The sequence below is a fragment of the Xyrauchen texanus genome, chromosome 38 (assembly GCF_025860055.1).
Source record: "Xyrauchen texanus isolate HMW12.3.18 chromosome 38, RBS_HiC_50CHRs, whole genome shotgun sequence".
Classification (NCBI taxonomy): Eukaryota; Metazoa; Chordata; class Actinopteri; order Cypriniformes; family Catostomidae; genus Xyrauchen; species Xyrauchen texanus.
Genome location: NC_068313.1, coordinates 3,605,394 through 3,628,568, shown reverse-complemented (window position 1 = coordinate 3,628,568; position 23,175 = coordinate 3,605,394). Strand labels below are relative to the sequence as shown.

General features: G+C 43.0%; 2 protein-coding genes across 2 annotated transcripts; both read left to right on the top strand.

Annotated features, from left to right (window-relative positions):
• Positions 1-587: 587 nt before the first annotated feature.
• On the top strand, positions 588-11,227 carry her8.2 (hairy-related 8.2). The gene is made up of 4 exons (XM_052110501.1): positions 588-696; positions 797-892; positions 1,063-1,141; positions 10,148-11,227. The coding sequence occupies exons 1-4, from the start codon at positions 631-633 to the stop codon at positions 10,462-10,464; spliced, it is 558 nt and encodes a 185-aa protein (XP_051966461.1). The 5' UTR covers positions 588-630; the 3' UTR covers positions 10,465-11,227.
• A 6,358-nt stretch (positions 11,228-17,585) lies between these two features.
• Positions 17,586-20,237, top strand: her13 (hairy-related 13). Its single transcript, XM_052110505.1, has 4 exons — positions 17,586-17,860; positions 17,965-18,051; positions 18,136-18,217; positions 19,293-20,237. Exons 1-4 carry the CDS (start codon positions 17,780-17,782, stop codon positions 19,715-19,717), a joined length of 675 nt encoding a protein of 224 aa, XP_051966465.1. The 5' UTR covers positions 17,586-17,779; the 3' UTR covers positions 19,718-20,237.
• Positions 20,238-23,175: the final 2,938 nt, after the last annotated feature.

Below are 23,175 nucleotides of genomic sequence, written 5' to 3'. Positions count from 1 at the left end.
GGCATGGATCAAAAGCAATTTTTGATGGTCATAAATATGGCAGCTGAATTGAAAAGTGACATCACTGAAAAAGGTCAATACAGTACTTAAAGTGTCTGTCTGTTTTGTTCTATTATTTGATCTCTTGTGATTTTTGCATCGGGCATGTTACCTGTAGACAATGGCCCAGAGTGTATTTTCGATACCTTTGGACCTGGATTTGGTTTCGCTTGGATCTATTAAGGACAGGGTGTGAATGTGCATTGGTCTCAGGTGGGTTGACTGTAACAAAACACTCTTCTTACATCCTGGGAATGTGGACCTGCCTTGGAGAACCAGCTTGGGTTTTCAAGAGCACAGACAGAATGTTTAGTTTTGTGTGCAGAATACTTCTAGGCTGGACATCTGTTGCTTGCTTTAAGTAGGCCAATGTGTGTGTGTTTGGAAGCTCATGTATTGAATAGAGGCGGTGGTGACCTGTCATTTGTGAGTGATGGGAGCGAGCGTGTGGGAAAATATCTCAGCCAAAGAGCTCATGCATTCAGATGCAAATGTCCTCCCTATAAATACAGGGCGTGCATGGCGCGGAGGACCTTAGATAGACCAAGAGAGGACTGAGTGAAAATATAAACTGTACAGAAGGCACTAGAGATGACTGCTACCAACCTCCAGCAGAATGCAGGTCAAAGGCACATCAGTGCCAAAGAGGAGAGGAAGGTATTCTACAAAATCACTGCAATCTCTCAGGGAGGATACCTTCAAGTGTAGTGGCTTTAACAACTTTCCTTTCCTTGAAAACTTTTGTTTGTCTTTTCAGCTACGGAAACCCCTCATTGAGAGAAAGAGGAGAGAGAGAATAAATCACTGTCTGGATCAACTGAGAGAGACTGTAGTTGGAGCATTCAGGCTTGATGTAAGTAGCATATACGCACAGTTTTAAATTAAATTACATCCTTGGATGTACAACAGGTCAGTTGTATTAGGTTTGAATGTATTGTGTAGGAGGTTATAAACACCAGCTTTAGGGAATATTTTGAAAATGCCTATAGACTCATCAAAATCTTTTTTTTAAACTTTATACAGCAATCTAAGTTGGAGAAGGCAGATATTCTGGAGATGACTGTGAAACATTTGCAGAATATCCAGAGCAATATGTCATCTGGTAAGTAAATATAATACACAGATTCAAATATTACTAATAATACCAAAACAGTCCTTAAACATTGTTTTAGTGTGTATATTTTGTTTGGTCATTGTGTAGCAATTTAATAAAATGTATATATAAATATAACTTTTTATTAAATATGATTAGATTTTGTAGTTTTTTTGAAAAAACACATTATGCTCAGGGCTGCCTTCCCAAAAGCATTGCAAGCTTAAGTTGATCATAGAGTCCATTAATGGTTTCTACGATCAACTTAAGCTTGCGATGCTTTTGGGAAATGCAGCCCAGGTAATTTGTTGTAACCCTGAGAAACAAATTCTAATTCATGATTTTTGTAAAACATATTTTTCACATTTGGTATATATATGTATATATAAAATGACTTTAAAAATATTATGTGGTGTAACCATCAAGTAAAGGGTATAAAATACTAAAATACCAACATGGACACAAATATTACATTCTACACAATTGACACGTGTTTCAGACAAGATTTGTAAAAGATTTGTAGATCACCTCTACGGCCCTTCGAGTGAGCAGTGCTGGATGTAATCTGATTACAAAGTAATTAATTAAGTTAATACAATTACTTCTTAGTAAAAAAGTAATGTAACACATTACACTTAAAATTTTGTAATCAGAAAACGGTTACTAACTTTCGATTAAGTACATTACACTTATTTTTAAATAATTTTTATGTCTGTTTGAGTTTCTGTGACAGGAAGAGTCACATATAAGCATGGTCATAGCCAGCTATGAGGTCACAGAGTTCCAGACCTCTGTCATTTCTCTATATTCAAAAATTAATTTTGATGCTATGTACAACTGAATAAAAAAAATAAGCGTTTGAAAACTCCTTTGAGTGTCTGCATGCATGTATCATTTATTTTAGACTGTTGGCAGGATTCTTTAGTGTCCGCAAATAGTACAAGAGTGTGACGAAATGGTGCTACCTGAAGCTGCGCAGTGCATTTGCGGGGCAGAGCAGAGTAAAAGCGTCCGGTCTCACTAATCTGATGAACCTGCTCTGCGCATGCGGCGTGCTGTCCCGAGGTTAACAGTGAGTCACATGCGACACTTTTGAATTTGACACAGAATTCTCTGTTATAAAGACTGATATAAGACACTTAAAGGCTCTGTGCTGAAGCTAGTTGAAACAACATTAAACTACAGTGATGAGGTTAAACAGGAAATCGTATCGGTTACCTAACGTAACCTCGGTTCTCTCTAGATGAGGGAACGAGTATTGCATAAGCTAGCTTACGCTACGGGAAAGATTAATCTTTTCCGAGATATTGAAGCCAAAAAATTATCCTTAATTTTTTTATCCATTGTCAACGCAGTGCGGCAGCTGCAGACCTTGAGCGGGCTATCTAGCGAGCTCATAGGTTGCTCTGCGGCAACTGCTGCAGCCTATAGACGAGCTTGGGCGAACTCGCATCCAATGAGAGGCGTCCGCGCGCTCACTGCATCAAAGCCCGCCAAAATGGGCGTGACTAGAGTGCATATAAGCGTAGTTCGTAGGCTGGAACAATGGTTTTCATTGACTGAAGCGAAAAGTCGCTCGTGGCGCGAGCACGGCCGGCTACGCAATACTCGTTCCCTCATCTAGAGAGAACCGAGGTTACGTTAGGTAACCGATACGTTCTCTTACGAGAGGTTCTCTCGTATTGCGTAAGCTAGCTTACGCTACGGGAACCCATTGTCAACGCCGTGCGCGCCAAGCATCCACTGTATGAGCCCCAGGGAATTAAGGGGGACCCGGGGAGCCCTTATGAGTGGGGAAATAATATTTGGCCGGCAAGAATGCGGGTCATTGATTGTGTAATACATAAGCACATAGTGGGAAGTGAACGACAGAGCGCCGGTGCCGGTCTGTGTGGAATGTGACCCATCAGTGCAGCTCACCAGGGGAGCTGTAGCGTATTAAACCGCTAGTAGTTTTGCCTGCAGAGCGGGCAATTCCATATTGTAAAATCTGACAAAGGTGGAGGGGGAAGTCCATCCCGCTGCCACACATATGTCGTGAATGGAAATCCCGCTGGACCATGCCCACGAGGATGCCATGCCTCTAGTGGAGTGAGCCCTAATGCCCAACGGGCATGGCAGGTCTTTTGTCGCATATGCAGCAGCAATAGCGTCCACTATCCATCTAGATAGTGTCTGTTTCGAGGCGGCGAGACCTTTGGTGCGCCCTCCGAACGAAACAAAAAGCTGCTCAGAGCATCTGAAAGTGGCGGAGCGCGCAGTATACAATCTCAGTGCTCTGACCGGGCAAAGGAGATTGGCGTCGCGTTCGCTATCGGGTGCTGGCAGCGCCGATAGGGAAATGACCTGTGCTCTGAAAGGAGTACCGATCACCTTGGGAACATAGCCGTGTCTAGGCTTTAAAATGACCTTGGAGTCACTTGGTCCAAACTCAAGACACGCAGCGCTGACAGACAGCGCGTGAAGGTCTCCCACACGTTTGACTGATGACAGGGCAGTCAGAAAAACGGTTTTGAGTGAAAGGTATTTCAAATCCACGGATTGAAGTGGTTCGAAAGGGGGGGCTTTCATAGTTTCGAGAACTATAGAAAGATCCCAGATAGGAACCGATGGGGTCGCGGGGGGTTCATCCTTCTAGCTCCCCTGAGGAAGCGGATGACCAGCTCGTTTTTACCCCATGACTGGCCGTGCAGGGGTTCAGCGAACGCCGCAACGGCCGCCACATACACTTTGAGCGTGGATGGGGATCTGCCCTTATCCAGCAGCTCTTGTAGGAATACGAGCAGCGATGACACCCCATGTGTCCGCGGGTCCAGGTCTCTGTCGGTGCACCATTTTGAGAACACAGACCATTTTGACGCATAGAGTCTTCTTGTGGAAGGGGCTCTAGCGTGTATGATGGTGTTTATTACTCCATCTGGCAGAGCGACGGGTAGTCGTTGATCACCCACGCATGCAGCGCCCAGCGCTCTGGGTGGGGATGCCAGATTGTGCCGCGAGCTTGAGAGAGATCTGCTCTCACTGGGATGGGCCACGGCGCTGTCAGTGACAGCTGCGTAAGCTCCGGGAACCATGTCTGATTCTCCCAACGCGGGCTATGAGGAGCACCGAGTGACGCGTTTCCCTGATCCTCTGCATTACCTGTGGCAATAGCGAGACAGGAGGGAAGGCGTAAAGCGGGCGTCTGGGCCAGTCCTGGGCCAGCGCGTCCTCGCTTTTCGAGAAAAATATTGGGCAGTGAGAGTTCTCTTTGGACGCAAAGAGGTCTATCTCTGCTCTGCCGAATAGGTGCCATAACGTCTGGACTGTTTGAGCGTGCAGGGACCATTCCCCTGGGGGAATATTGTCTCTGGACAGTCTGTCCGGGCCGTCGTTCAGGTGGCCTGGCACGTGCGTCGCCCTCAGCGAGCGCAGGTGGCACTGGGACCAACTCAGTATGCGTTTCGTCAAATGGAAGAGGTTCCTGGATCTGACGCCGCCCTGACGGTTTAGGTAGGATACCACAGATCTGTTGTCCGAACGGACCAGGACGTGGTGACCCTGAATGACCGGGAGAAAGCGCACGAGCGCGTACTCGACCGCTATCATTTCCAGACAATTTATGTGAAGGAGCTTTTCCTGAACTGACCATAGGCCGAAAACCAGAGAGCCCTCGCAGACCGCGCCCCAACCCGTGTTGGACGCGTCTGTCGAGATGACTTTTCGGCGAGATACAGCTCCCATTGTCACTCCCCGCTGATACCATTCGGCCACTGTCCAGGGCTGCAGAGCTGAAATACAGGTCTGAGTCACCTTGATGGGCTGGCGGCCTGTGGCCCAAGCCCGGCGAGACGCGCGGGTGTTTAGCCAATGCTGAAGCGGGCGCATGTGCAGTAAACCCAGCTGAAGTACTGCTGCGGCTGAGGCCATGTAACCTAGCACTCTCTGGAATTTCTTCAGAGGCGTGAGGCTGTTCATCTGAAAAGATGCGGCTAGTCACTGAACACGGCGCGCGCGCTGTGTAGATAAGCGAGCCGTCATTGCCACGGAGTCTAGTTCTATTCCAAGGAAGGAAATTGTCTGACTGGGCTGTAGTGAGCTCTTGGTCCAATTGACTGCAAGACCCAAACTGTTCAGATGGCTGAGGAGAACTGCTCTGTGAGACAGAAGCTCCATATGTGACTGTGCCATAATCAGCCAGTCGTCCAAATAGTTCAAAATTCGCAAACCCTGACTCCACAGGGGTGCGAGCGCCGCATCCATGCACTTCGTGAAAGTACGGGGTGCTAAGGACAGGCCGAACGGGAGGATGGTGTATTGATAAACCTGGCCGTCGAAGGCGAATCTCAAGAATGGCCTGTGACGGGGATTTATCTGAATCTGAATGTATGCATCTTTCAGATCGAGAGAAATAAACCAGTCCCTCTGGCGCACATGCGTGAGGAGTTTCGTGATTGTAAGCATTTTGAACGGTCTTTTTGCAAGCACCTTGTTCAAAACCCTGAGATCTAATATGGGTCTGAGGCCGCCGTCTTTCTTGGGAACAAGAAAATAACGGCTGTAAAGCCCCGACTCGCTCAGAGAGGGTGGCACTTTCTCTATGGCCCTTTTGCACAGAAGGCTTGCTATTTCTGAACGAAGCATGCACGCTGCTTCCGTGTTCACAGTGGTTTCGAGCCGCGCTCTGAAGCGAGGAGGGCGGCGATCGAACTGTAGCAAATAGCCCTGTTGTATTGTGCTTAACACCCACTTGGATATCCCTGGAATAGCTTCCCACGCTTTGAAGCGTAACGCTAGAGGGTGAATGGCCAATTCGCTCTGATTGCCGCACACAGAGCGCTGAACAAAATGTGTGAGCGCGTTTAGTGTGTTCATGCATGATTGCTCGCAGACAGCATGAACAGGCTGTTTTGTGAGTGACTTCCGATTGGAATGAATGGGGAAAGAGTCACATCTGTTACGTGATGCGCAAGCATAGTCATGGGCACGGGACTTACACACAGAGGAATGTTTGCTGGCCATGTAACAGAGCGGGCAGAGAATGGGCGCGCGCACGTATTCGTGGGCGCATTTATTGACTCTAGCGCTCGAGCGGTTCGTAACCGCTTTATGTGAGCGTGCTCTGGTGGGGACACGAGACATGCAGTGCTTGTGTGCAGAAGTGAACACTGGATTGTGGGCACATTTTCTACACATAGGGCTGGTCGTGTGACAGAGCGGCCAGAGAATGGGCGCGCGCACGCATTTGTGGGCGCCTTCATTGACTCTGACGCTCGAGCGGTTCGTAACCGCTTTATGAGAGCGTGCTCTGATAGGGGCACGGGATGTGTTATGCTTGTGTGTAGGGGCGAACACTGGGTTGTGGGCACTTTTTCTACACATAAGACATGTTTGCTCTTTACAAGATTTAGTTGGGTCGCCGTGAAAACGGCGTTTGAGTGCAGGCAAGCGGGCAGTGTCACCGGCTTGTTGGCTGCTAAATTCACCACTGTAGTAGCCTGAGAGAAGGGGACTGACAGGGGGCAAAGCTTTGACGGTGGTCCGGCCGCGGCGGGACTGAGCCATCGTTTGTTCAACAAAGTTAGGAAGACTTCGGTTGCTCTTGTTTCAGCGTTACCTTAAATCGAGGCCCGCGGGGGGGCGGCGGTCTGCGGCGGCTGTCTGAGCGCGATCGAGGGCGGCCGCCCTGTCGACGCTGAGAAGTCTGAGATTGTTGAGCTGGGCGCTGTGAAGAGGCTCGTGCAGGAGGCTGATCACGTGAGCGGCCTGCAGAGGAGCTAGCGCGACGAGACAGAAAGAGATTCATGGCTTGTGTGGCTTTTTGGACCTCTGAAAACAGGTCAATGATACCACTCACCACGGAGCCGAAGAGACCGGATGGAGAGAGCGGTGCGTTGAGGAACGTAGAGCGCTCTGCTTCTCCCATGTCGGCTAGCGTTAACCACAGATGTCTCTCGGTCACAGTCAGCGCGGCCATGCACTTCCCTATAGCTTGGGCTGCAGCTTTGGTAGCGCGGAGGGCGAGGTCCGTAGCACTCCGTATGTCTGCAACTGCCTCTGGATGCCTGCTTTCCTCATCCCAATCCCGCAGAAGGTCCACTTGGAGGATCTGTAGGACGGCCATAGAGTGCAGAGCAGATGCAGCTTGGCCGGCGGCGGAATAGGCGCGGCCAACACAGGTGGAAGTTGTTCTGCAGGCCTTAGACGGGAGCACTGGTTTAGACCGCCATCTCGCGGAGGGCGGGCAAAAGGTGTGCTGCTACCACATCCTCGACCGGAGGGATGGAAGCGTAGCCCTTCTCAGTGGCGCCGTCCACCGAAGCAAGAGAGGTGGAGACGTGGGATCGGACCCTGGCCGAGAAAGGCGCGTTCCATGATTTGGAAAGCTCGGCGTGGAGTTCCGGCAGGAAGGGAGCGGCCCGGGTAGCGGGTGCTGCACGGCGGCGGCTCTGTAGAAAGCAGCCGTCAAGTCTGTTGGGTGCCTGCTCAAGGGGCGGTGACCACTCGAGGTGGTCGACGGCCTGTGTGAGGAGGCGTGTTAGTTCCCCTTCGACTCCGGCGCGGGTCCTGCTGGATTCCTGGGCCGAGGAGGAGGCGTGTGAGCCTGACCACTCCTCGCTGTCCGAAGCCATGATGGAACAGCCCTTATCCTCCACTTCTTCGTCCGAGATGGCAGCAGAGCAGCCGCTCGGCGGCAACTGCGCATCCGGGTGGGCGGGGAGGGTGAAGGCGATGCTCGAGGGATGGGCTCCGGTGAGGCAATCGCTTCTACCATTGTTTCCGGCAGCCTTTGAGAGCGGCGCTTTTTTCTGCACGGCTGAACGGAAGGCGGCGCGGCTTCGGTCCTGAGCGCTTCGAGTCGAGCCCGCAGGGTCGACATCGGCAGCTCCTCACAGAGATCGCATCCGCCTTCGGCGAGGGCGAGCTCTGCATGCCCCAGTCCCAGGCAGAGAGCGCAGATGATGTGGCGGTCTCCGGTGCTGAGAGGAGCATGAGGCGCAAGTGGAGCGAGGCATCTTAAAAAAGACGCTCGTACTCTTTTGTGAAGTTCTTAAGAACTAGCTTGCTTTTAAAAAGGATACGTCGCCGGATGGCGTAGCTCGCAGGACGGCTGAAGGTGGCGAAGACGGCCGGCTTCTTCGAGCGCTGTCCACGCTTGCTTGATGCCCCTCGAACGGCGACGCGGCTTCCAGTTCAGTGATGCGAAGAGCTTCGCCTGAAGAGATGAAAATCAGGGTTCCAGCCTACGAACTACGCTTATATGCACTCTAGTCACGCCCATTTTGGCAGGCTTTGATGCAGTGAGCGCGCGGACGCCTCTCATTGGATGCGAGTTCACCCAAGCTCGTCTATAGGCTGCAGCAGTTGCCGCAGAGCAACCTATGAGCTCGCTAGATAGCCCGCTCAAGGTCTGCAGCTGCCGCACTGCGTTGACAATGGATACAAAATTAAGGATAATTTTTTGGCTTCAATATCTCAGAAAAGATGAATCTTTCCCGTAGCGTAAGCTAGCTTACGCAATACGAGAGAACCTCTCGTAAGAGAACATTGTTCCATTCACAATGGAAATTACAGGCTTTTCGTTCCACAAATCAGCACCCTTATAGAAATATACCTGACCGTTACTGTAGTAGCATTAACTGTAGTAGTAACAAAGTTATTTAGCCAGAAATAGTGTAGGTATATATTTGTAATACATTTTAATATTATTAGCCTACAAAAATATTAAATATTGTATATTAGGGCAATAAAAGAGGTTGTTTTTATTATTTCTACATGTGTTTAGGATATTATTTTTCATTACAAATTCCATAGATTATTTTTTATTTATTTGTAGTATTTTTTTGTTGTTGTACAAATTAAATACATACAATAATTACATCTAAGCATGGTGATAATCTTTACCTGTGATTAACATGATCTAACTAATTCCATAGTTCAATTCTGGATAGTATGCACGAACAATAGTAAATTGTCATAAATGCAACTACAAAGCAGAATTTAACAAATAAGCTTTAAACCCTGGACACTCATGAATTAAGTATGAAGTTATGACTTTTTCTCCTTTGTAAATATGTTTAGTTCTAATGAACTTTAATTGAAAAAGGTGAATTAAAGGTAGCTTACACTCATTAACTCTTTGTTCATGTCATCTTGGACGTACACTGACACCTAGTGGTGTGGATGCAGCATTATTCAAAATCAATAGAATTCAGTTACTGATGTCATTATAGAAATTCACTATTCACAATTAGCCATGATTAATTAAATCCAAGAGTGAAAGTGTCCAATAACAGGATGGTTACTGAGATTAAACGGGTAGTATTCAGCTGGTCATGTGATTCTAAAATGGCAGCCCCCATGTGGGCCCCCCTGCCCCATTTAGAATAAAACAGCTTTTATAAGATTCATCTCATGAGAGTGCTCGTGATTTTATACATATGTTTAATCAAAATTATAATTCATTTCTTCAAGTGAAAAACTTCTTTAAAGGGGAAAAAAATACTGAGTGCACCTTTAAATAATTAAGAGTCTGGCAAAAGGAAAACAATTGATTGTTTTGAATAATGTTAATATTAATAAAATCAGTTAACATAGCCCTAGATAAATTAGTTGTTAATTAACTTTTGCTGATTTTTCTGTAGTTAATATGAGTACATTTTGCTGCCAAACTCAAAATCAATGCTTTATTTTCAAATGTGCATTTCTATGTGACAAAAAAATCTGTATTAATATAGCTGAAACACAACATAAGGGTTAAAAGTGTGTAAAAAAAAAAAAAAGTTACTTAAAAGTACAGTAATTAGGAATGTGATTAATTTTTCAATTAAATAATCAGTTAAGTAATTTTATGTCTAAAAGTAATTAGTCATTTATAATTTTACTGATTTGTTTTGAGTAACTTTTTTGAGATGCAATGAGTTTGACATTATAGTTGTTAAAACCAACATGGAGAAATAACCCAAGGACACAAAGTATTTTCTTCATTGATTTCCATTGTTTGTGTCTTCACATAATCTCCTTGTCTCCCTACAGATCCCGTGCTGGATGCCGAGTCCCAACAGAGGTACAGTACTGGGTACATCCAGTGCATGCAGGAAGTTCACAATCTTCTACTCTCCTGTGACTGGATGGACAAAACCCTTGGCTCCCGCCTTCTCAACCACTTGCTCAAATCTCTCCCGAGATCAGCCAACGACTGCCCTCAGCCACCCAAGAACTGCCTGACAAGTATTTCTTCTAACCATAGTGAGACAGTTGGTTTCCATGCTGATGAGTTGGAGAGCCCAAGAACCTGCCTTCCTCCTTCTGTCCTGCCGAGTCCCATTCTTGACATGTGGAGGCCCTGGTGAAATATCTGTCTGTGTGTATGTTTATGTAATATATGTCTTACTGAATGTATCTTCTGTAAGTTTGTTGCCACTCTGAGTGTGGCTGTGCGTTGGTGTGCGTTCACACAGTGCATTGGGGTGTATATTCACCCAGTGTGGCTGTCTGTGGTAGAGCCTCCTCTGATATGTATCTTATAGATATGCTTCTTTGCAAGCGTGTGTGAGGCGGATCTAGTCCACAATAGCTCTCATTTCAGACCTTGTCTACTTCCTCTCTGAAGTAAAACTACTGTAGCCTGCATTGTAGAAGGCCCCTAATAATCACCTTATTTATTTAACACTATATATTATTTCATATTACAAATGTTCTTTAGCTACTAATATGAATGAATGAACGTTACACTTATATAGCACTTTTCTGACACTACACTCAAAGCGCTTTACACAGTGAACAGGGGACTCTCCTCAACCACCACCAGTGTGCAGCATGACGGATGATGTGACGGCAGCAATAGTGCACCTGTACGCTCACCACACACCAGCTATTGATGAAGAGGAGAGAGTGGAGTGATAGAGCCAATTAATGGATGTGGATTATTAGGAAGCCATGATTGACACTGGGGTTATACCCCTACTCTTTTCGAGAAGTGTCCTGGGGTTTTTAATGACTCATCCAAAGGACAGTGCCTTTTTACTGTATAGTGACCCCATCATTATACTGGGACATTTGGACCTACACAGTCTGCAGTGTGAGCACCCCCTGCTGGACTCCCTAATATGTCTTCCAGCAGCAACCTTAGCTTAATATTGTATAGCTTTTCATTTCCTATCACTTTTCTATGTACACCATTATTAATAAAGGAATGTTTTGGTAGCAACTGTTGTACATTTTTTTGTGATTATTTACCTATTTACAATTTTACAAAATATGTTTCTGGGACATGCACAGACATTTTGGGGGTAGGGCTCAAGTGGAAAACATTTTTTTTTTTAAACTTTAAATATATTAACACAACTCTGACTTTGTTATCAATTTATTTTAATTCCATCACAGTCATGCAATACAACATAATCAGTTCACTCAGAGATCATGGTCTTCTTTAGTATTCGCTAGGTTTATCACAAGTGTGGGCAACAGCAAAGGAAACTATGCCAAAATGTGCATGTTTTCTATGCTATTAGTTTCAAGTATATATATTTTGAATAAATGACTGCACCAAAAAGAGGGATATAGTTTCACTAATCATTTGTTTATTTTGCACAAGGCAATAAATTGTTTAAATTCTTTTGGTGTTATTGGAAAATAACACTTCAAAATCACTAAACTGAAAAAGTCTGATGCTGCTATTTTGTTCATTTTACAGGAAACAAACACTGCAAAAATAATGAAAAAACATTGCAAAAAATTATTGTCAAAATACAGCAACTTAACTGAAATTATAAAATAACTTGAACTTTGAAATAATATTATAATATAGTATTTATGTTTTACTATTCACCTGCAGTGCCTTGTCAAATGTATGCAAATTATCGCATTTTAATTAGTTAACGCCTAATTTACATATCAATGTGGCGATTGTGATGATGTTATTAGACACAAATTTGACTGTATTCACCTGTAGTGTCTCTATTAAGTACAGTACATTAGCCTGTATGGCCATGATATATTGCCTTAGATACACTTTAGCTAACTTATTACATTAGCTAGTAGCTCATGAGTCATGCAAGTTAGCAAGACATAAGTTGACTATATTTGTCTTTTGGCTAATTAGCTGTAGAGTCGAGGCACTGGTAGCTTAGTCTTTTGTTCATCACCACTCACCTCCACACAAGCCAAGAAAAACACAACTGGGATATGAGCTGGGAGGGGCTGATGTCTGCCTGTCTGTGTGTCTGATGTGCTGATGTGTGCTGCACGGAGACGTGGAGGGAGGGCATCGGAACTCAACAAAGTCTCATCTCGCGACCTGATATTTAGATTTTTTTTATTCAATAAATATTTATTTTTTTTGACAAGGAAGCTGTGGGGGAAAGCAGGAATATATATATATATATATATATATATATATATATATATATATATATATTAGGACTGTCGATTTAACGCGTTAATTCAGTGCGATTAATTTGACCAAAAATAACGCGTTAAAAAAAATTATGCAATTAATAGCACCATAATAAGGAAGATTCCTGAGAAATGAAGCTTGTAGTACCACCTGTTTACTCCAGAGGGCAGTAAGTGAAATATCAGTTGTATGAACAACGCACAGTTTATACAGTGAAGAAAACACAGTAGGCAGATCAACACAAATATGCGTTACGTTCTTGCGTTCAAAACAATTCAAAGGAGTGCAAATGCAAACTAAGGGATCTCAAGATGTGTTTAAAGATTGAGTATTAAACTATATTTAACTTGAAACAGTGAACTAAAAATATTATGTTTATGATGCGACGCACCCGAGACGCTACACAAGCATGTCTGACGCAGGTGTAAATTGACGGGCTCTTAAACAAGCCCTCATAATAAATCTCTGATTGACAAATTCACTTGTGTAATGGATTGCTGTGAACTGTATGTCAATGATTGACTTATGATCAATAATATGGTAGTAAACAATACATTGTATTCTAAAGCCGCTTTTTGTATTGTCTTATCAATGATTAACACTTCTACCACAAGAAAGTAATGCATTTTAATTATCTGATTATTTATATATATATATTCATTTATTAAAAAAATGTATACAAAAAAACGTTTTAAAGAAAAATGTATGCCTTTTTTAAAGGGGCATATCAAACGATACTAGAGATGCTACCAAATAGATTTCAATCAAAAGAGGTTTCTTACCAGAGGCACTTTTGTTGGATCTGTGCCCGTAGAACGGTTTCACGGACATCGTCGCAATGCTATTGTGTCACGTGATGCAGTGTGCCAGATGTTTAACCTTTAAATGACAGTCTAGAGTGTTGTGAGCAGATTTCAGTCAGTTCAAATTAATTTAAATGCGTTGCATACAGCAAAGCCAAAATATAATGTCCATACATTTATTAAAAAAATAATTTAAAAAAATGCACCCCATATAAAAGGGCACTTTCTCTCAAGGAATAAATAGGGCAGGTGCTCAAGCCCCCTTTGATGTCTATGTGTGCACGTGCCTGATTGTAACCCTGGAATGCATAAACGACATTAACCCCCCAAAATGAAGATGTAGGTCAAAAAATACCCAGGTGAATTCTAGAATTTTTTTTAAAGAAAATTCACTGTAATGATCATTTTATTATTCATTTACATTTTTAAATGGTTGAGATATATTTAATGTAATTTTGAAGAGTTTCATACACATGAAAAATTGGTAATTTACATGTTTGGTGGTAACGTTTGAAATGTGTTACTGGGTCTGGGTCTGGAGGCCTGGGAGTCGGCCACAGGACAAGTTCAGGAGGCCTGGGAGTCGGCCACAGGGCCACAGACATGGAGAACTCCGAGGGCGGAGCCGTGGTAGGTGGAGCCATGGAAGTTTCAGGTGGTGGAGCCATGGGGGGCAGAGCCGTGGAAGACTCAGGAGGCAGAGCTGTAGAAGGTTCCGGAGACAGGGCCGTAGAAGGTGGAGTCATGGAAGGCTCAGGAGGTGGAACCATAGAAGGCTCTGGAGACGGAGCATTGGAAGGCGGAGCCCTGGGAGGCTCGAGAGGCACTGGCTCTGGGACGGTCGAGGCTACAGGCGCTGGCTCTGGGACGGTCGAGGCTACAGGCGCTGGCTCTGGGACGGTCGAGGCTACAGGCGCTGGCTCTGGGACGGTCGAGGCTACAGGCGCTGGCTCTGGCTCTGGGACGGTCGAGGCTACAGGCGCTGGCTCTGGCTCTGGGACGGTCGAGGCTACAGGCGCTGGCTCTGGCTCTGGGACGGTCGAGGCTACAGGCGCTGGCTCTGGCTCTGGGACGGTCGAGGCTACAGGCGCTGGCTCTGGCTCTGGGACGGTCGAGGCTACAGGCGCTGGCTCTGGCTCTGGGACGGTCGAGGCTACAGGCGCTGGCTCTGGCTCTGGGATGGTTGAGGCTACAGGCGCTGGCTCTGGCTCTGGGACGGTCGAGGCTACAGGCTCTGGCTCGCTGACCGTGGCAGGGGTGGGCTCTGGCTCGCTGACCGTGGAAGGCGTGGGCTCTGGCTCGCTGACCGTGGCAGGCATGGGCTCTGGCTCGCTGACCGTGGCAGGCGTGGGCTCTGACTCGCTGACCGTGGCAGGCGGAGACTGGGGAGCAGAAGCCTTTCCTCTTCTCCTCCTCCTCCGGGTGGACAAAGCTGGCAACGCTGGCTCTGGGACGGGTGAGACTTCCAGCGCGTCGGCCGTGGAAGGCGCGGCCGTTGGCTCGTTGACCGTGGCAGGCATGGGCGTTGGCTTGCTGGCCGTGGCAGGCATGGGCGTTGGCTTGCTGGCCGTGGCAGGCATGAAGGGACGAGCCATGGAAGGCTGGGGGGTGACCACTCTGGGAGGAGAGGTAAGGCCCTCTTCTACTATGCCCACAGTGAACGGCAAACTAGCAGAGTCTCTTCCACAAAGTCAAGGAGCGTCCAGCGCCGAGTCGCCGGTGGCAACAGCTCCTTTAGCGAACTGTGGAGATTTTCCCTGAAGAACACCACCAGGGAGTATTCCGGAAGTCTGCTACATTCACCAGCTCCAGAAAGTCACGAATGTGATCCTCCACAGGACGGTCCTCTTGCTTGAGGCAGAGCAGTCTATAATTCGCCTGTTGAACCGCTAGATCCATTACTGGTCAGTCGTTCTGTTATGAAGGCAGACGAGGGCAGACGAGGAGTGGGGATCTAGATGCGGTTTTATTGAAAAATAACTAGACAAACAAGACTGGAACAAACAAAACATCCACGATGGGAAACAAAAGATATAAACAAGGGAAAACCTCCACGACGGGCTCAGGCAGGAACACAGACCAGAGTATACAAGACATAAACATTTGAAACATACAACGACCGACAATGACTGACCAAACAACCAGGGTTTAAATACAGAGGGATAATGATGATCAAGTTAACCACAGGTGAGAACAATGAAGTGCATAGGCAGTGATGAGGGCAGGGAATTATGGGAAGTGTAGTTTATGACAAGTGAAACACGGGGCAGACAACAGGGGATCGTGACAAAATGTTATTTTTTTTTTACAAAAAATGTAGGCAGAAACTCGTAAAATAATAATCGTATATACGTTATATTGCTATACTACTCTAGATATTTCTATTTTATTTTCAGTTTGTCATTCAAATTTGGTTTAGTTTCCATTAGTTTTCACACTTTGACTTTTCTCAGTGTGTTCTAGTTTCAGTTTAGTTCATTTTTATTTATAATAATGTCCCAAAATCCACAAATGTGGACTTCATGTTTATCAGCGCTCTGACGCGTGAAAAATTAATGAATTTTTTAAAGCAGCATATCAAACGATACTAGAGACGCTACTTTTTACAGTTTCAATCAAAAAACGTAGAGGTTTCTTACCAGAGGCACTTTTGTTGGATCTGCACCCGTAGAACTGTTTCACGGAAATCGTTGCAATGCTATTGTGTCACGTGACGCAGTGTGCCAGATGTTTAACCCTTAAATGACAGTCTAGAGTGTTGTGAGCAGATTTAAAAAAAACAAAATGTAATTATGCGTTGCATATAGCAAAGCCAAAATATAATGTCCATACATATCAGCACAAGATTAAAGTTCTGATCACCATTCACTTGCATTGTATGGACCTACAGAGCTGAGATATTCTTCTAAAAATCTTAATTTGTGTTCTGCTGAAGAAAGTAATTCATACACATCTGGGATGGCATGAGGGTGAGTAAATGATGAGAGAATTGTCATTTTGGGTGAGTTATTCTTTTAAAATTACAAAATTTTGTTACTAAAAATAATCATGTCACTAGCGAAACATTATTACTGTATACTGATACATAGCAGTGCTCATTGATCAGGAACAAAAAAACATAAAGCATGCAAGTACAAAGATATAAACAGAAAATTGTGTTTAAAACCAGGCTAATCAATGGGGATATCCACATGCAGCACATTCACACCGATCTCCATTACTATGCAAAATATAAATAAAATAATTAAAAACAAAAAAAATCATTTAATGCAAAAAACTAAAATATATATATTTGAATGGTAGTGTTTGTTAGTGGTTGTTGTTTAGAAAGTAATGTCATACTCATAAAACTACCTAAATGTTCCTAAAGCCAGGCCTAATTTTCTTATGTAAGTTTTCTTGGGATCACCAAACAGTGTTCAGTTAAATGTTGCATTTTCTTCAGTAGAGAGGCCCATCAGGAGCCAGTAGAACAGTTGAACACCTGTGAATTCATTTTCATTATGAATGGCCCTTCCAGGAGCAATAACCAAAAAATGGGCATTTTCCAAATTGCATTTTTGCACCCTTGAAAGGCACTTCCGGAAGGAGACACCTCTCGAAGGGCCATCCCAAAAAATAAGGCATTCGCCCCGTCTAGACAATGCACAGAGCCATTTACACAAACACAAAACACAATAGGGTAACACAAATGACACTAAAATAATGCAACAAACATTAACTAAACAACATGTAACATAAACACCTCAATGTACATCTCTTTTAAAAATAATAGGCTAAGTAACAAAAAATATTTCAAAAACATATAATCAAATGTGATGGATCACACAGCCTACTTCAGAACACCATCAACTACAGTTTTTCACCGTAATGTTACAAAAAACGAATGTATTCGTGTATTCTCTTAATTATAAGGTAAATCATATTTTTTACTTATTATTATTATTATTACTACAATATTTTAACGTAAAATTGCATGTATTTTCTTGTTAAATTGAATAAATAAATGCTGAATAAAATAATTGTGCCAAAATACGAACATTTATTTACAGTGTATTTAAGGCAACAAGCATACTGCTGCGTGACGGAATTTTTGTGGGCAAAAATTGGATCAAGTTTTGAGAACAATAATTCAGTCGTGCTACTCAAATCAACATTTGACTAAGGGGAAAGTATATCTACATAAACAAAACATTATCCAATTCGGCAGCTTCCCGTAATGTGCGCTTTCGGAGACAAAAGCGCGCGCGCTGATTGGCTGGTGTGAGCTCAGACTACTGCACGCGAATCTTTCATTCATATGCAAATGAGCCAGTATAAAACCTCACTCGAGACCCTAACTGATGAACTGCCAGTCACGTTTGGTCCGAGTGGCTGCCATACATAATAAAGGAAACCAAACACTGCATCTTCACTCTCTGCTGTTTCATCCGAACCGCGGATCACTGACCAAGCCCTTAATCGGTAATGGCCCCCGCCGTTCGTCTCGGTAAAAACGGTTGCGCGATGGAGGAGGATGACTTTTATGCCGTTAAAGGTGACAGAAAGGTAGGACCCCTTTGCGTTGCCATTAGGCTATATGCCGTAAATGAAACAGACGGCCACGTTTGCATGTATTAAACGGATCTATATTTCATGTTTAATTGTCCCAGACGCGAAAACCTTTAGTGGAGAAGAAAAGGCGAGCGCGCATAAATGAAAGCCTGCAGGAACTGCGGACACTGCTCGCGGATAATGATGTAAGTGACTCCTCTTCTCTCACAACTGTCAGTCTAGATAGATAGAAGAATGGACATTTACATATTCTCTCACTTTTTGTGCAGCTGCAGGCAAAGACGGAGAATGCAGAGGTGCTTGAAATGACAGTTAAACGAGTTGAAAACATCCTACAGAACCGTTCTCAGGGTAAGAAACCGGCAGCATTGTAACTGAATTGGATTTGAAACGCGCTACACAGGTAGCGTTCCACGCGTCGTTCTAACGAGACTCGCAACTGATTTCAATGCTGGTGACGTAAGAAGAACGGCGCGTCAAAATAAACGTTCTTATAGCGCGGGCCAATCACCTGTGAGCTCGAGTAGACAGCAACGGTGAAATGGAAAAACGGAAATCCACTGCTATAAATATTTATCTACATTTTTATTATAGAATTATTATTATGACAAAAAATGCGTCTAAATGTGATTAGAAAAAAAATATTATTCAAATTCCCTGCTGTAAAAACCCACTAAAACCAGCTTAAGCTGGTCTTTACTGTCGCCGCTATGCGCTGCAACAGCATCAACCAGTGTAGACTGTTTCATTGATTTTAATATGATCTTTTGGCTTGTGGTGCGACACGTGTACATAGCACACAAATATTTTGAGTTAAATAGCCAGTTTTCTGTTATTTAAAAAAAAAAAAAGTTATGTTTAGTTATGACTGGATTATAAAGGCCAAAGTGCACTTCGGTTGTCCACGGTTGATCGCGCATCAGAACAGTCCGCACACGGCCCAGATTGTCTTACGCGGATAGTCCTCATCTCTGTGGTTCATCAGTGCACGCGCCTGCTGTTAATTGTACTAAAAATTTATCACAAAGCAGTCGGAGGTCACGTACATCGAAGGGGTTTGTATTCGCTTGGGTGAGAAGAGTATGCTTTGAAAGGCAATGCGTTCAACCTGGCACGATCCAATCAAAAATTCACTAAAACAAAAAGTATACACCTTATGCAAGGGTTAAACACTTTTATACCCTTGTAAAATGTATGCCTTAAGCGGGGTGCTTCTCCTACGAAAAATCCACAGCCCCTTTGCTGAGGTGGCAAAGATTTTGGCAGCACACACACACACACACACACACACATGTACAGCCTGTCTGACAGAGAATATATACTGTATATATAAGCAATATATTGTATAAGAATATATGATACACCTCTCTATTGCATGTTTAGGTGATTGGTTGCAATGATGATAATTGTGTATCTGACTTTCCAGAGAATGACGCTATGAACCGCGAGGCCAGCGAGAGATTTGCCGCAGGTTATATCCAGTGCATGCATGAGGTGCACACTTTTGTGTCAACGTGCCCGGGGCTCGATGCCAATGTGTCGGCTGAGCTGCTCAGTCACCTGCTGGAGTGCATGCCGTTAAACGAGGACCACCTTCAAGATATGATCATGGATCTCATATCAGAGCCTCCCTCCTCTAGTGGATCATGGCCAGCCGGAGAAGCACTGAGTCCAGGAGGCCACAGTGTGTCCGACCTGTCCTCAGTACTGTCCCCACCCCTGTCCAACCCTTCCAGTGAGGATCTCTGCTCTGACCTGGAGGAGACAGAGCCAGAAGCAAGCCCAGCATCTGCCGAGGACCGCCTAAACTCCACCATCACACAGTCCAAGTTCATGTGGAGGCCATGGTAGAAACACTTCTCACAGGACCATAAATGTTCAATATCTTTCTTCATACTTCATCAATTAATCCTGTATTGGAACATGGTGGGATTGTTTTCTCATCAGATTCTCACGAGGAAATGGCTGGAGTTAGTGGATTTTACATGCACAGGTTGATGTAGGGGAATATGGCATCGTTTCACCGATCAGTATGGAGTGACTTTGAAATATCCCTTGAATAACTTCATATTCATGCAAACATGATGGACTTGATCGTTTATTTCATCCAGAAATGGAATGTCTTGATGTATAACAGCTCTTTCAGAAAACAAATAGCAGATTTTATTTTTAGAGAAACGTGTCGGTTTATGTAGGAGGAAAGATGTTTTGTGTCTTTGTTGACCTAGTTAATAGTATAGAAGGTCGCAGTTTGAGAGAACGTCAGTGTAAATATGGTTTTCATGGGCTACCATGTAGTAATTATAAAAACTAAATTTTTAAGATTGTTTATGTATTTTAGGGTTTTGAAATAATAAAACAAATATTTAATTTTACCATCATTAATTGTCAGTTCACAGTTTGTAAACAATATTTTTGCATGTTCTTGCTGTTTGCACAATTATTGCCAAAGACGTTCTTGCTCTATATTATTGATTAGATGAATATGCACACATTCAATGCTCAGAATTGGTGCCTAGAAGGACAATCTATTTTTTAATTAAGTTTATTTAGCTATAAAGAATTATACAACATGATTTGTGGTTAATATAGGTAAAAACAGTAATGGTGTAAAATTATCCACATATTCCGCAAGTCTTCAAGCTTCTGCATTAACTAAAATTAAATCTAAATATGAACTATTTTTAAATGGCACTGTTTTTTTCACTAGCTTGTCTAAACATTTAAAGGAATTTTCTGGGTTCAATACAAGTTAAGCTCAATCTACAGCATTTGTGGCATAATAAAAAACTTGTTCCTCATTTTCTTTAAAAAAAAATTAAATCGAGGTTACAATGAGGCACTTACAATGGAATTGAATGGGGAAGCTGGGGCCAAATAATAAACTTTAAAATAAAATAACTTACTAACATTTTCAGTGTAAAGTTATCGGCAATTTTACAATTTTGTTGCCATGACGATCCAACGCTGTAAACCCCCAAAGCCTAAAACGACTGTAAAAATAACACTCAAATTATACACAAGTTTTAATAGAATAATTATTGTATCACTGTAACCTCAATTTTAGCTTTTTGTTTAATCATCATTATGCCACAAATGCTGTCGATCGAGCTTACCTTGTATTGAACCCGGAATATTCCTGTTCATCTAAATTTTAAATTGATCTCCTCTACTTCAAAGACAACACCTATCATAACTACCCTTTTATTTAAAGGCCTAGAGAAAGCACGATGGTTTTACATATGTCATGAATTTAAAGGAAATGTTTGGTCATACCCCCCCCCAACAATTGTGTAAAAAGAACTGAATTTAACATGTTGATCATCGCATTAGGAAATGCCTCATGGTTTTTCTAGGGCAATTCATCTATTAAAGTTCACCAAATGTGGGAAATTGTAACCTCAATTAAGTTTTCTATATCTAGAAAATACATACCAATGTAAGAAGTCTGCAGCCCAGCCACCACAGGGGTACATAATTGTGTTAGTAGCCTCTAGTGAACCTGCTGTGCACAAAGCCCCTCTAAAGACAATCCTGATGGCCCCTTGCATGGCCAGGTGTGACATCTGACATGTCTTTCAGCGAGGGGGTGAATCGTTTCGTGTTAAATCCTGTCTGTGTGGCCAACAGGGTGACTGTTTTAACCAAAAAGAGATGCTAAAGGGTGTCACAGCAGTGTTTCAAGCATGGGATTGTGTGCCCAGGATTGAAGGAACGGATCATCCATGCAACCATTCACACCTCTTACAGATAGCAAACCTGAAAGGTCAAAGCTGGGGGTGTTGAAGAAAGTGTATGTATGGATAACTTCAACTTGAAATGACATCTTATTAAAGCATATTTAAATATCAGTAACACTTACTTCAATAACATCCACATAATGAAAAATACTACTATATGAAGAAATATTTCATATATTTATAAAACAGAGCCTATGTGACATCTTATAATGTAAAAAGCAGTTGGTAATTGTAGTTCTTTTAACGATAAAACTGTTTTTTTCTTTGTACTTGATAAAGAAAATGGGCCACAGAGGGATTACAAACATTGCTACATTACAATATGCATAAAGGAATATTCCGGGTTCAATATACAAGTTAAGATCAATTAACTTAAAATAAAGTTTTACCAAATATGCTGAAGAATTATTCAGTTATTCATTATGCATTTGTGGCATAATGTTGATTACCACAAAAAGTATTTTGATTCGTCCCTACTTTTCTTTAAATAAAAAAAGTAAAGATCTCAGTTAAAGTGAGACACTTAAAATGGAAGTCAATGGGGCCAATTTTTGGATGGTTTTTAATGCAGAAATGTGAAGCTTGTAATTTTATAAAAGTACTTAAACTGAATAATTCTGTTAAAACTTGTGTAGTATTTTAATTTACACCCTAGCATGGAGTGGTTTCAATTGGTATCATATCTTTCATTTTTTTCCATTTGAAAAGCATAACCATATGTTACATCATGATATTAAATATTATACAAATCATTTCATTTGCCAACATTAGAAGCAGCAATCAGATGCATGAACACATCACTGTTGAGCGGGGTGAGGGGTCAGCTAACTCTCTGCTCACTGTGAAAACAGATGGCAAAGAAACAGATCCCTCAGGACCAGAATGCTTCACATGTAGACCAGATGGTTTATTGTGATGGTTTTAATACATTGTGATCAGTTTCACTTTGCCTTACAAAGTCACCACAATTACTGGCCAACATTTTGGAAGCAGCAGCACAACCAGCAGAAAGACTCTCACTTTAATGTGATACTCGATTTGAACACTGCTTCGCTTTATAAGCATTTGAAATTACATTTTTAAGTCTTTACACATGCTCACCTGGCACATGCGGATGATTACTAAAATAAATTAAGTTGAATCAACATAAGAAACTTATTTGAATGAAACCTTAGTAAACCTAATTTGATAAAGTTGAGTTTGATAAATCTAATGAAATTCAGTTAAAACTACAATAGTACATTAATTTGACCTAAACCAACTACTTCATGTCCGCTCAAAGAAACTGACATTAAATCACTTGTAAAAACATTCTCTAGTTCAATTAGGGGTAATGACTTCATTTGTTGAGTGAAATAATGCACTAGTTTAGCATGAATAAGATAGAAATGAACAAATGAACTAAATGTAGAGTTTAAAGCCATCTTATTCATAATTTACAACCTATGAAACATCATGTTTTTGTTTAAGATGTAATTAATGCTCGATTTCAGAGATCTGTCACACACTCAAAAAATATTTTAGCCTATTTTGAAGATTTACGCATTTCAGTTTCCATAGCAAAATTCC